General features: G+C 44.1%; 1 protein-coding gene across 1 annotated transcript in view; it reads right to left on the reverse strand.

Annotated features, from left to right (window-relative positions):
* Positions 1 to 15,324, reverse strand: part of MYO15B (myosin XVB) — a 721,855-nt gene that overhangs the window by 224,103 nt on the left and 482,428 nt on the right. Inside the window, exon 30 of the mRNA XM_069654768.1 lies at positions 10,480 to 10,543. Coding sequence (XP_069510869.1) covers positions 10,480 to 10,543 — 64 coding nt within the window. The remainder of the gene's footprint in view (positions 1 to 10,479; positions 10,544 to 15,324) is intronic.

The following is a 15,324-nucleotide window of genomic DNA, read 5'->3' on the forward strand; positions in this document are numbered from 1 at the left end:
CCCATGAGAGGGCGAAGGCTAACTTGCAGAGGATCAAGAATCTGATGATCCTCTAAGAAGCACCTAAGCTGGGGGGGTACCTATGGACTCTAGCATTTGCATTAAAAAAGGGAGTAAGGAAATGGAGTGATAGTTTGATAGTGTGGCGACATCTAAACTGTGTTTCTTCTGTAAAGGGACCACCAATGCGTATTTTAACTCAGCAGGGGTGAATCCATGCGAAAAAGAGGAATTTAAAGCCTCTGAAAGCATGTCACCTATCTCTTTAACTATCATCTTAAAATGGGAAATCGGGATCTTATCTAAAGGGGAAGCAAACTTTAAATGCAATACTGCGCTGATTGGCTCGGATGAATTGATAGGCTGGAAAGGCTCCAATCTCACAGCGGTAAGAACAGTTTCCTGAGAATGCACATAGTTGCAGTTGTTGGAGAGCATAAGCAACAAGTATTGTTCCTGATTACCTCAGTTTTATTCACAAAGTAGTCAGATAGCTCATTACATAGTTTGTGGGAGGTCACTACTGCTGATGCAGTCTTAGGCATATGAAGATACTTCACAGTTTGAAACAGTTGTTTATGTTTATTAGTTGCGGATGGGTAGTCTCACCGAAATAAGATTGCTTAGCTGCTTTAAGTGCCAAATAGTAGAAATCCAACTCTTTTTAAAATAGAGTTTCAATGCTGAATGATAGTTAGCTTGCCTTTTAAGCTCGGCTCTATGAACTACCACCCGGATTGTGCAGAGCTTTGAGGAGAACCAAGGGGCAGAAGGGTTTGAATTTTTCCTAACAAGTTTTAGAGGTGTCAAGTGATTGGCAGCCGCCAAGCAGGCTGCTAAGAGCTGGGGCAGAGGCAATGGTGATGGTGAAGGATCATTCTTCAAGGTCTGATAGTGTAATATAACTTGCAGTGCAAGTACTGACGACTCAACATGATGCCAGCTTCTATGTAATACTTTAGAATGAACACTCTGCTTAGTAGCTGATGGAAGCATTAATTTAAAAGGGATCCACTAGTGATCTGTCCAAAGTAACTTCTGGATTGTACAAACCTGCGCTAAATCAGGTCAAGCAAAAATGTAATCCAAAATATGTCCTTTTGAGTATGTAGATACTGATATTATTGCTGAGATCAATCCTAGCGTAAGCTCAGGATGGAAACAGCAAGCAGACTCTCCAATGTGTGGGGGTGAGAACCCAAAGATAGATCAAGTGCTGTGACAAATTCAGCGAAGTCGTCTCCAATTATCCAGGGAGAGTCTAGCCTCATGTGGCCAGGGAAGGGAAGAAGCTACCTGATACCAACCCTGGGGGTGGCTATTGGCGGGAGGACCACATGGAGGGCTTGGAACAATCTCATGGGATTAGGGGAGGCTTGCTGCACAGAATGCGGCATTACTCCCTTTCCCTTAAGAGAAATGTTGACAACAATAATAATCTTTCACCCTCCCACCTTTGTATGGCATACTGTGATGTTAAGAACAGAACATGTAAGTATGAATAATAATCACCTCCATACATATTCCCAGAGAAATACTGGGATGCAAAGAAGATTGCAAAGGCTGAGAAATACACCATGCACTCTAGTTGTTATGGACATGTGATCAAGGCCAGGCTATTCAAAAATCCCATCCTGCAAGAAGGATGGAGACTGATTATTTCCATAAACGGGCCGGGAAAGCTGGGGAGGGATCCTCTTGGTGCCGACCAACACTGGAACCGGCAGCTAAACGGAATGCCGTGAAATAGCAGAGACATCGTGGGGAGCAGCTCGTCCAAAGTGGTCCCAAAGGGTTGGAAATGAGCAGAAAAGCAGCAAAGAAGCTTCTCGCCGACCGGGGAGACTGGAGCGCGAGAGAGACGCCAGCTGCTTTTTGAAGAATGCTGCGAACTGTAGGGAAGCGACAAGAGAGCCCAAAATCACTGAATGAAACTGATGAGGGCGCGAGAGTGAGCGGTTTGACCGAGGCACTTTTGGGGAAGTCGCAAACCTATGAAAACAGGGTCAGAGACCGTATGCAAATCAGGAGTAATTACGGACACCCTCTCCCTCGTGGCAGTTCTTATTGAAACATGGAACAGTAAATGAATAAAAGAACAAGCAAATGATGTTGAAATACTAAGATGGATGATTAAGAAACTCAAGTAAAATGTAAAAAGTCTGAGTAAACCAGGCATTGGAGCAAAAGGGGAAAGGCCCCCTGCATGTGAATTGTTGAACTGAATATAAAAAGTCCTAGCAGAAGAGTAAACCAGGCATTGGAGGAAAAGGAGAAGAGCATGTGAACTGAAGGTGAAAGTCTCAAAGGCAAGAATCATATTCCTTTGAAGTGTGAACATTGTTGAACTGAATGTAAAAAGCCCTAGCAGGAGAGTGAACCAGGTATTGGAGAAAAGGGGAAGAGTCCCCCAAATGTGAACTGTTGATCTGAAGGTGAAGGCCTCAAAGGGAGGCACCATACACCTTTGAAGTGTGAACATTGCCTGGACTTGTGGGAATTGAAAAAGTCTCAAAGGGAAGAATCATACCCCTTTGGCGTGTGGACATTGTTGAACTGTGAAACCGAAGGAAACTCTGGGGAAGGGTCACCCCCCAGCCCCCACTTTGCGAGTGTGCAGTATATTAAAGTGACAGAGAAATCTTGGGGAAGGGAAGGAACCTTTCTGGCAGGACTTTATTGGTTTTCTTTTCTGCACTTTATGAACTTTGTGTTTAGAACTTTGGAAATAAACTGCAAGTGTTCATCTAAAAGACAACCCCATTTTCACGTTATATTGTGTTTAGTGTGGGAGGGTCAATTTAGGATTTTGGACACAGGGCAGAGAACTCTTTCGATTTGGACATTCTGACAAAGACGTGCCTTAGTTTTGTTGAGTCAGGGAAACCCCTCCTAGAGTAACAGATAGGTAGGATTTCCCCAAACCCATCTTTTATTTTATTAATAAAAGTCTTTAACCAACACCAAAAATGCTGCAGTATCTGAGTCATACTCTTGATCCCTTACAGCGCATACACCGTTGAGTGACGCTGCTCGACCCTTCCAAGCTTAGGCAAGCTTGATGCCAAAAAAAACGTACACGGAAATGCAAACTAAATACAATAAGTCCGAAGGAAAGAAAAATAAATGCAAACAGAGTGTGCGCCAAACAACGCAAATATGGTTCCCAGTAGACAAATCATGCTGACTGTGTTTCAGAAGGCAATATCAAAGGGAACAACTCTAGTGAACTGTTAAAGTCGATGTCTATAGCAGTGTCTGAATCCTTCAGGTGCCAGAGGAACCAATGCCTGCGGTGCTGGCAGAATCAGGAGCTGAAACACAGGAAGAGGAGCCATGGCTGGTTGGCTGGTTGTTGAAGAGATATTTGTGGCCAGGCTCAGTTATAAGCACTTGGTGGTGTAGCGTAGTAGATGATGTCCTGATCACATGGACTAATCTTCACTAGTTGAAGTTATTCTCTTAATCGTTAAACTAATTTACTTTATGAAGGATGTCCAATCTTGACATCCTCTTTCCATGTATTCCTACGATACCTAAACTGTAAGAAATTGCAGCCTCATTTGACTTCATGCTGTCATCCTCAGGTGCTCTAGGGGCTGCCTCTCCACATTTTCAGGGAGTCTGTTGCCTGGATCTCTCTCCTCAGTATGTGTACTGCTTGCAATTATAAAAAATGTCCCTCTACTCTTTTCTTCAATTGTACTGCCAGACTGTTCAGTGATAGAGATTTCAACTCTTTTGTTCTTTTTTTCCACTGCCTTATGCAAAGAGGGTGAGAAATTCTGGACAACAATGACAATCTCTGCAAGTTTTTTCTAGTTGGATGTCCTGTGTTGCTCTAACCTCGACCAAATGCCCTGAGGTGAGTATTGTCTCAATATGGCTTCCAACTCTTGCTGTTGACATCAGTCCTTATCACCAATGACAAGGGCGGGGATACTAAATTGCAGAGCGTTAAGTAGGTACTGTCCAGCCACCAACTCTAGGCTATCTTGACGGGGCTCAGAGGCAGCTGAGTGTTCAGGGTTTGGAGACATGGGTCAGAAGTATCTAGGATATGTTGTGCCACAGGTTAAAGGTGAAGATATGTCCAGGGGATAACAAACACATCAAGGAATTCCCCTGTTATTGCAGCCACAGTTTGGCTGGTGCCTGCATATCCTTAATAGTTCCCATAATAGCACAGAAACCTGAGAATTCGCCATTCTGGGGGGATTACAACTCCCACATTAATCCTGAATCTGGTCCCAATGAAATGTCAGTACTCTGATGAAAGAAGAGCAGATTTCATCCACTTCAGCAGTAGCTCAAACTGCTGCAAGATGTTTACTACTATATCAATGTTGGTCCCTGCTGCTTGGAAGGTCAGGGCATGAACCATCAAGTCATCTGGATGTGGATGCTACAGTAAGCCTCTGGCATGGATACCTGCTGCAACTGGTGCCAAGGGTTTTGTGCTGAGTTCTGGCCAAAAGGCAGAACCTTGAAGTGGAAAATGTTACCTTGAAAACTGCAACAAGTAATTCCTCTAGTCAGCTTTTAGGAAAGATTTCTCTTTTAGCAACCTTCTTTCCATAGTTTCCATGGACCCCCAATCCTTTTGCTTTGTTTTTGAACTTGTTCAGACTTTCTGAGGGGTAGCAAAGTCTTCAGCTTCACTTCACCTTTTTATTGCTCTTTTGTTATGGGGAAACTAAACAGTCCTTCAGACTACCAGTCCTGGGAAACTGTGTTTCCGTTTTATCTTTTAATATTTCAAAAACCTTTTAACAATGCACACAATATCTTACAATACAGTCCAATGGGGTTACTTTTCTATCACCCTAGCTTTCACACTTGGGATTTTTGGTTACTTTTATATGTGCCTAAAGGCAAGTTGGTGACAGCAGATATGTTTTTTAAATATTTGTGTTATTTCTAGTGTGCATATTGCTGTTTGCCGCGTATGGCTACTAAACGTGGCTGGTGCCCTAAAATAGCCACGTCACAAGCTCTTTGCTTGTTTATTGGCCTTCTTACCGCTCCGCCAGGTCAGTGCATCCCATATAAGGTCATGCTGTTGCCTAGGAAAGCTGCTGCTTTTGAGGGCTAGTGCTGCCTTTTTGTGTGGCCCAAGATGTGGGTGGGACTGTCTGGTCCCACTCCAAATCTGTGATGCCAGAGTCTGGGTGTAGGGCATGAGGGAAACCAATAGTTGTCCCTGATTGGACAATTACTGCCTGTTTGAATGGTGCAGACCCTTACCATTAGTGGGCTTGGACTTGATTCAAGGCTCGATTTTGGATAAGAAGAAGACTCCTGCAGCCATTTCTTCATATCAGCATTGGAACCAAGAATCCCCTGTTGAAGAACAGCTGACTGAAGATCCGAAGGCCACCCTAGAAGTGGCATGGCATCCCTTCCTGCGGCTGGCCCAGTGAATTCTTGTTGGACTACCTGATCTTTGAAGGCCCTGTGCTGTGCTTCAACCCTTGGACTGATGGGACCAACCTGTCTTGACGTGTTCTCGAGGATCCAGCCACCCAGAGCCTTCGGAATTGTCCCTGTATCACTGGTTGGTGTGTCCAGCTCTCAAGTGTACTACCTCACTAGAACTGTCACCATTCCATGTTGGCATCCAGAACTTTGGTGGCTGCCGGTTTGTGGCATAAGTTTCTTTCCTTCCAAATTTCAGAGTCCCAGCCTCAAGGCATCCTGTCCTGGAAGGCCTTCTGCAACCGCGAATGGAAGGACGGATCTGCGTGTTTTTTCCATCACTGAAAAGTCAGTGATGGAAAAGTTTGCATGAGAAATGTACACACTTCAAAAGGTTCATACATTTGCCATGCAAACATACACTGCAAACCACAACGCCCCCACCCCCACCCCCACCCCCACAACACACCCCCACCCACACCCCCAACATAACCAAACCCTACTTACCTTTTCTTCACACTGTGTCCCTGCAGTGCCAGTTCCCTTTCACTTCACTTTTTACTGGCAGCTGCAGGTATATGAAGTATAGTGAGCGGGGTGTTGTGGGGGACACCCCGGCAGCCCCCGTCTTTTGTTTCTTTTTTTTTTTTCCTCGGGTATAGTGAGCGTGGTGTTACGAGGGACCCCCGTGCAGCCCCGTTTTTTTTATACCTTTGTCGGCGGTGCAGCAGGGGTGTTCCCCCCACACAACCCCGCTCACTATACTGTATAGTATGATGAGTGGGGTTTCGGGGGGAAACCCCTGCAGCCACCGCAGTCTTTTAAAAAAAATGTTTTACTTACCTAAAATGCATGCCACCAAAGGTTAGAACTTTTGGTGTTCGAACCTTTGGTGGTATGCATTTTTTGGACTTTTTGTATAGGTGGACCTTTTTTTCAGTCCTTTTGTACAATACTGGAAGGACGCCTGTGGCCCTCTGTGTGTGGTGGCTGTCGCAGGAACTCACCTTCCCCCATCCTGTGAAGTTAACCTGAAGAGGGCTGCATCGGTAAATCTTGCATTCCTCCATTGCCAAGGGTTGCACTCTGCTCCTGGACCTGACCGAAACACTGGAACCAATGGCAGGAAATCCAACCTCCAGTGACCCCCCAGTCAATCCATGAAGACAAAATCAGAGTCAGGGCGGTAAGTAAATGCAAAGCATCTGTCTCCACCTGTCCTCTAGACCAGTCTCATGGCATCCTGCCATTCCATTCCACTGCCTTTAGGCCCTTGAACCTGAGTAGTACCAACTGAAGGATGAGAACACATTTTTCTTACCTAGTAACTTTGTTGCATCTCTTCTTTTGAACAATCAGCAACACAAGTCACTTAACGGCTACAGATACATTCTGGGGAGAAGCATTGTGGCCCCTGTGACCTTTGGGGTGAAGGCTGCATTCTTCTTGGGGATTGGACTGCTGAAGTTAGGGAAAATCACTTGTGACTTGGTTCCAACTTTACTGCATCACTTTACTTACCTCCTGTGCTCCCTTAAGTCATTGAATGCATTTTGCGAACCTGTGGTGAATGTAAATATGTTTATTATTGAGTATTGTGAGATAACATCGCCTGCTTGTTTCATTTTTTAGTGTTTGTTTAAGGCCTAGAATAGATATTTGTATTTGTATGCATCCCTGTCTAAATTTAATTATTGTGCGAGTCACTGAGTGAACTCATTGTGGACCTCTGACCCAACTCAGTCGCTCCTGAGAGCCTTGACTGCTGTTGATTTGATTGGGTTTTGGCTAACCTCTCAGAGATCCCTGCTCACTATAACTTGGTTGGCCTCTGAAAATCTGTCCACCAGGCCAGATTCAGAAACGTAGGTCTGGATGATATTAACCAACAGTCATATCTCGATTTCTTTTGGCTGAATGACGATATACAATATATCTCGATATTGTTTATGTGAGTTAAATACTCAGTTGTAAGCCAACTACATGTGAGATGCCAACAGTACTAATACAGAACAGTAAATTCAAAACACAACTCTAACATTAATTATCAGTTAAACTCATTCAAAAATTGAAATTGATTCAAAAGGACATCATCTCAACAATAATGGCTAGGATACACATATCTATATGCACTGAAATAGGCATTAAGTGACATTTTGTCATATTGATTTGTCATCTTAATTTAATCATTGACATATCTATATACACATATATCTCGATGTTAACGATATTGTTTAATCCTATATCATTTAAAAAAAAATATTGATATATCTCCAAAATTAGATATGTCACCCAGCCCTACTTAAAAGCGCGTTCAAGTGTTTTAGGTTCAAGACAAGTCGCCACTCTTCAGATTTGTTCTGCACAAGAAAAATAAATCTTCTCTTGGAGTATCTTGTTGTATATGGCATACTTTTTGATGATGCGTTGAGTGCCAGGCAGGAGAGCGTCTCCAGGCTACTGTAAACTAGAGGGACGGTCAGAATTCGTTGTTGGTATCCATGTTGTGCCACTGATAACACCCAGGAGCCGGTGATGGACTGGTTCCAGGCATTCGTGAACTGACTAATGGGACCCCAGACAACCTCTGGCATTGATGACACCTGCAGATGGTAAAGTGCAGTGAGTAAAGCTTGGATCGGGGATAGCCTCCTTGCTGGAGGATGAATGAGGCACCTTTGAATGAGTCTTTGGTTTACCTGGAAGATGGAATGGAAGCTAAATAGTTTGCTAAGAAGCTTCCAGGAGAAATATTCTTGGTCTTTGGCTGGAATGTAGAAGCTCACCGACATCCCTTGTGGGCTTGCTTCAGAAAGCCATAAATATGTTTCCCAGAGAGATTTTGTCCACAGAATGGCGTTTTAGCAAGCTGAAGCTTTGGGAACTTTCAGCCTACCAAACCCTTGATTGGATTTTGTTTCAGTTGTAGACTGCTGCACTTATTGCCAATGCAGTGACCCTGACAATGCAGACAGAGGTCAGAGATCCATTCCATTTGTGGTAGGGTTTTCTCAGTTATCTTAAAACAGTCCTTGCCCTCTTCCGGGTCCTGCCTGAAGGGTCAGAAATTCTTGTGAGCTGACTTGGCAGTGTACACGACATAGATTGCTGAGCAAAAGGCATAAAGTGGTACATACGGTATAAGGTTACTAAGCAGCATAAGGAGGATGTGTTGGAGAGTTGGGCAGGAAGCTCTGGCTATCTGCCAGTGGGAGTGAGGCAGTTCACTATGGAGTTGCGTTTGTGGGAGTTAGACTCTTAGACTAAAACTATGTCAGGGGGAGTGAAGCAACTCCCCCTGACTTAGTTTTAGTCTAAGAGTCTAAGAGCTGGCTTACAACTGAGCATTTAACTCACATAGTTTGGAAAGATATCAGTGAGGTTAGAGCAGTTTAGTCTGGCCTGTGCAGCAGTGCTTAATTTGTAAGAAAGTAAGTGCCAAGGCACAAATATTTTCTGGCACACCTGTTACGCATTGGGGTGGGCAACTCCCCTTCCACTATTGACACTACCCACGGCTGCTCCATACTGCATCAACATATTTGTGGTTGAAGCTGCAACTCCCACCGGCTCATTGAGGGTGATGGATCCACTTTGTGGTTTACAGTTATCAACATAACATATCAGTTGTGCTTTGAAATAAACTAAATGTTTTAAGTGTTTCTTTTAGAACACATCATCATTAACATTTTGCTCTGATCCTCTCAGTAGCAAGTGAAACAGGTAAACCATCTATCCACAGACAAAAAGAGCAAACATTCTTCCTACGGCAAATTGATGGACAAATGCAGGCAAAATCATTACTTGACTCATTAACTTTGCTATCAAACACTGTAGCAAGATTGTCTTATATAGGTTGTCACTCATGACTCCTCTTCGTTATTGGCCTTTTTACTGATCTTGCCCCTGTGTTGGGGCTGCTGGCAACTGTCCTGTTGTTGACAAACTACCCTGATGGGTTATGGCAGTTGAGAATGTTCAACAATTTCATGTAGGCTCAGTGGAGCAGTGTGAGGACAAGGCCAGCAGCAGTGTCCAGCATTGTCACTGTCAAACCCGTTGCTATTCATGAAAATGGATATATAGCCCTGACAACCTGGGTCATCAGGGTCATGAATAACAATGAGCCAGCCCATGAAGAGACCCTGGCCTGTGCACACTGCAGAGCCCAACAATAAGGTTCAATGTGCAGGAGATAAAACCAGCTCTTGGCTGTCAGGCATCCCCAGTAAGCAGGAGCTATGGCCAAGTAACCAGGAGTGGGTACACAGCGCACCACACATCTAACCTCCACATGAGATGCACAGGTTAACATTTTTGCTATTATGTATGATCCATTATGTTTAAATGTGCCCTAGCTATGTCCTAGTTCTTCTTTATTAACATTTGCAAACACTCAAAGTTAATGTCACATATGCATGTTTGTAAAGCACCTCTTGGACTGGGCATCCAAACGGAGTTTGTGGTAGATGTTGGTTTCAAGGTAATTAGGCTCTCCCAGGTTAGAGGTAGGAGCTAAATAGCTCCCACCAATTTCGAACCTTGCACTGTTGCTGTATGTGTTACTTTGACTAACTGCCAGTTAAAATAATAAAGTTGCCAGAACACCATATAATCAAGCTGGAATCAGCAATAAGTGCAGAAACTCAGACATAAGTGCCAGGGCTCAGCCCCGACAAGCACCCACCCCACAAATTAAGCGCTGCTGTGCAGATAGGAACGGGTAAGTCAGTCTGCACATGTGACAGGGGGTGTGAGGCATCACAGTTTGAATTGTGACAGTGGGGTTAAGACCACAGAAATTGTGATCCTGAAGAAGCAGCAGGTGCCCTCACACTAGCTCACCACAAACACTTACCCCCACCCTCTCTCACTGCCACTAGAGCAACTGTTCATCAGCCATCTATTCCTAGTTCCGGCAGCGACAATCAATTAGAATGTTTGTGGTGGGAGTGTCTGCGCAATGGCAGGTGCAGATTATCCAACTGAAAGGGCGGTACTCCTCCCCTCCAAAGGGTACACCAAATGGTTTCTCCATTACGGGAACAATTTGTTACTTACCTTGGTGTGCTGCACCAGTGTCAAAGGTCTTTTTCCCTCAGCACTCATTCCTTTCCACCCCATCCTAGGAGAAAGACAGAGAAAAGGAGAGCAAGTGAGTGGGTATGATGACTGTGTCCCCTAGGTCACAATAGTTCTCCATTTCCAGAGCCACTGGACCAATATTCATTTTCTTAAATGCTTTGTCAAACACAGGTTACATATTGCGGGGACTCCACTCTTGTACTGGGTTATATAGCTGATTTGGAAGAGAACTGGGGCATCCCTTATGCACAGTAAAGAAAATAAATGTTTAGCATATGTGAGGGTGTTCCACTGATATGGAGATGTTAAACTCCTGAAGAGGGCCAGATACCTCCTCTTGGCTGTCGCAAGGTGTTGATGGGTGTATGTACGATGATACCTGATGAACCAATTAAACTAAAAAAAGCAAACAAACAACTCAACTGCAAACTTGTATGCACCTTGTGCACCCCTCTTGCTCTCAGTCTACCCTATTAAAAGAACCACATTTTTAGGATGACAGTACTTTTATTTTTTGTGCTTTGCAACTCTTGAACTTGTGAACCGCTTCACCTGCTGTACCTGCATTAACGACAATGCCTATAAATATCGGCTCAGAGATGAGCACCAAGCTGAAGAAGCTGGCTATTCCATTACAGAAATACTATACTGTACTTGTTAAGATAAACCATTTCAACATGCATATATGACCTATTCCAATCTGTAGGTGCTTATGCAGTCCTGGCTTTTGCTTTTCAGTCCAACTTGAACAATTGCATTATGTGTGATGGGATAGGATCAACCCGACTCAGACACAGAGGTTTTATAATTATACATAGTTTTATTAGGGATGGTTAAAATCAAGGCAAACCAAGTAAACGGCAACATCAATCTTCAAAAACAAAACGAGTGTATATCTTCTACTCTGGGCTAATGGTTGCAAAATGCCTGTCTGGGTTCCCTTCCTGGAGTGGTTGATCATTTCCCAAATAACTCACAGTCCTGCAGCTTCAGTATGAGCACCCATTTTTGTTGTCCCCTTGCTTTCTAGGTTCTGGTTGTCTGCTTCTCTTCCTTGATAAAGGGGAGACCCTTTTCATGCGCCTCTGGGTCCTATGTGTGCCTGCATGCGCTAGCCCATTTGTTAGGACTGTTCAAGGTAAGCAAACCCACAGAGCTCCCACGAGGCTGCTTGTAGGCTCACTCTCTCCATAGGCTTAGGGTCAGATTCTTAAGGTCATGGCTCTGTTCTAAGCGCCCCAGCCTTGCTCTCAGCCTTGATGGATCACAACGTTTCCATGCCCAAGGGTAGCTTTTTGTCACCTTCTCCCCCATCTTCTGTCTTGCCTTCTGCACCTCCTCGACACTTGGCCACATGCAAGTATCTCCCCCTCTTCTAGAGCTCCCCATGTCAAGTTTTGGGCCTACCTGTCCCTCCACCTATACCATCCTCTGAACTAGTTTTCTCTTCAATTCCCCTATAATCTCTTTGAAAGTCTCTCTTAGCAACTTCCTATGAGTCATACTCTCCTTATTCCTTTCTACACTTCCTTCACCCTTTCTCTCCAGGTTTAGTCCTAACCTCATGTGGGTGCTTCTTACCTTCCTCTTCTCTCTGTCTCCCTCTGGTCTCCTCTCCTTTTCTCCCTCTGGCCTCCTCTCTCCGGAATCCATCAACCTTGTCTCTCTTCATTGTTACTGCCTCCTTTCTCTGAAATCCTTCCACCTTGTCTCTCTAAACTCCACCCACTTCCAGACGCTTCACTCCATCCACCTCCAATCTTTTCGTTGCACCTCCAGTCTCTTCACTCCTTTCACTGCCGCTCTCTTCACTCCTTCCACCTTCACTCTCTTCACTCCTTTCACCTCTGTTCTCTACACTCCTTCCACCTGCGCTCTCTTCACATCTTCCACCTGTGCTCTCGTCACTCCTTCCACCTCCACTCTCTTCACGTCTTCCACCTGCGCTCTCGTCACTCCTTCCACCTCCACTCTCTTCACGTCTTCCACCTCCGCTCTCGTCACTCCTTCCACCTCCGCTCTCGTCACTCCTTCCACCTCCACTCTCGTCACTCCTTCCACCTCCACTCTCTTCCACTTTTCATTATTTCCCCTGATTTCTTCTCACTTGTTAAAACTCTTTTCTTCTGACTCCTTTCACCTCTTCTCCTGTGATGCCCTCCGCCTCCTTCCTTCTTTCGCCTTCCACCTCCTTTCTCCTTGCTGCTACCTCCTTCACTTTCTTTGTCCTTCTCCAGCGCGCTCTATAATTTGTTTGCTGCCTCCACAGACCCACACTCACACCAAACTGTCAACTGTTCTTATAGGGACCCAGCCCCTCTACAGGGACAGCTTTGTTCCTGCACCACCACATTTGTAATGAGGCCCAAGGTTTTTAGGCTCATTTCTATGAACAGCACACCATTACCCAATCCGGATCCCTATCACCAATCCGTCCGATGAGTGGAATGGCACACCTTACTCCAGTGGCACCCTCTTATTTCCCTGGTGTATATCCGGGTTACCCTGCTGAATTCAACCACTGATGACTGACCCTGTTACAGCAACAACAGGTTCAAAGAACGTTGCATGAAACAGAGGAGAACTCTGCCGGAGCTCTGTCGATTTGTGTGTTGGCCATCCATTGGTTATTCTACATTTTCCGCCTTGTTTAGCAGATCGATTGATTTTAATCCTGCACGACCCTTTCAGAATGTTCTACTTTTCTACTTCAATTAGATTAGGTAATGCAACGATGGGGTATAGAGATAAGCCGCCTCACCATGGACAAACATGTTCATACTAAATATCACAATATTATATTCCCTCATGTTCTTCCCCTCTCACCTTGTGAGACAAGTGTTCCTTTACCAAAGCTAAAAACAGCAATGAAAGAAGGAAACTATCTTTAGACCTTCTTTTCAACTTCTTTTGGCATAGATAGCAAATTACCCAAAACATTGCAGTGGAGACAACTTAGTTCACCAAATTCAGCATCTGTCCAAATCCGAACTTAGCTAATGTTTTTGCCCAACATCCCATTTCACCCAATCAAAGCGTTTTGGAGCATCTAATGATGTCAATAAGGATGGCATTCTCCTTTTGCCGAGGAGTCAGTTAGATCAGAATTGGATGTACAGCAGAATCTCTGTCATCTGGTTCTTCTGGATAGCTGCCATCTGGAATACCAACTTTTGGTTATCCAGTAACATTGGGTCCTGATTGAGCCTCCTGTGAAGCTGTTTGCATCAACATTCTTCAACACCATTGGCCTATGAGAAGCACACGTGTGCTGATCTCTATTAGGGTTCGGTAAAAAAGGAATTGTAGCCTTGAAAAGGGAGTCTGTTATTCTAGCAGCGCAGAGTGTAAAAAGCGACACACAAAGGAGTGAGTCTGCAAATCCACTAATGAAGGCGGCTAATTAAAATAAAACTTACCATGGAAATGAGTAGATTTCATCCACAGAATTGTTTCCATAACATCACTTTGGGCTGTATAGGTCTGTTGCGAAACCACCTCCCCCATGTATTCATCCTGGCACTCTGGGGGAAGGTCCTGTGCAGTGTACAAAGGTAGCAGCTCTCTAACTCCCTAAGGGGGGTCTTGGGTCAGAAAAGTATGGTGGCCTGCTTGTTCCTAGAAAGTTTGTGTCATGTGTGCCTATACTGCATCATTACAAAGGAATACCAATAGTTTCACCAGCGGAATACCAGCAGGAGGAGAAGGTACTATACATTATATTACTAAAGACAGGGCCCGGTGACGCAACTTGACCATAAGAAAAAGCCTGCCCTTCACAAACTGTCACTCTGCCAATCCCCATCCTGGAAATCAAAATACAAGTTGCAATAAACCCAACAAACCATAACCACTACAAGGGTCTGTTGCATTATGTCTTCAGCACTCAACAGTCAAATAATGCATGTGAGAGCCTGAGCGAGTCGCAGGGTACTTTACATACATCCTCATCTGTTTGGGAGTCCAAGCGATGTGATGAAAATTCCCTCAGCTATGGGACATGTTTATTTAGCAGTGTTGAATACCCCATTTCCACTTGTTATCTGCACAGTCTTCTTCAAAGTTATACCTAACATGTTTCCATATACTTTTTCATCTTAACCCATGGTACCTTAGTTGAGCATCATATAGCTTGTTTTCCGAACTATACAGAGCTTTATGCTGTATGGTACTTTTTGTGATGGGTGTGTCCACAATTTGATTACAGGTTCCAACTTCGGGAGACACAACCTCACAGAATCCTCACGCTAAAACTCAGGGTAATTAGAGAACCAACCTTTTATGACCTTGGGGCCCTCTGGGCATGGTATGGGTGTTTACATTCAATCAGCCCTCTATACCATTTCAGTTTCAAAGGCCTGATGTCTATATTTATTTAAATTCTCTGTTTGTTAGTAAAATATGGAAACTTGAACATACAGATTATGGACCCGCCAACAAAGTACTGAATCTAGATAGATGAAATGAGGGTGTATTTGTTTAAAAAAGAACATTGGAGGAAAATAGTGCCAGGCTAGTGTCTTTGCAATACTCCTAGTTGTTTAAAATTATTTATCTGGAATTGTAATCAGTGAGGCACATGCAATGAAGTTAAAGACAATGAGGAGAAATGTCCTGAATAAGCAACTTTAATTATCTTCATTTTCTGTTTATTAACATACTTTCCCCTTTTTCTGGCCTCTTGCTGTTCTGCAGCCATGCACTATTTCCATTCTGGCCTTTTGTCACTTTATCATAAAGAAGTGTTTGATAGGTACAGAGAGTCTTCCTGGATTGGAAGGGACTTAAAGAAACAGAATATATTGGTGTTAAGATAGAATA

The sequence above is a fragment of the Ambystoma mexicanum genome, chromosome 3q, assembly GCF_040938575.1.
Source record: "Ambystoma mexicanum isolate Mex_15411 chromosome 3q, UKY_AmexF1_1, whole genome shotgun sequence".
In the NCBI taxonomy this organism is placed as follows: domain Eukaryota; kingdom Metazoa; phylum Chordata; class Amphibia; order Caudata; family Ambystomatidae; genus Ambystoma; species Ambystoma mexicanum.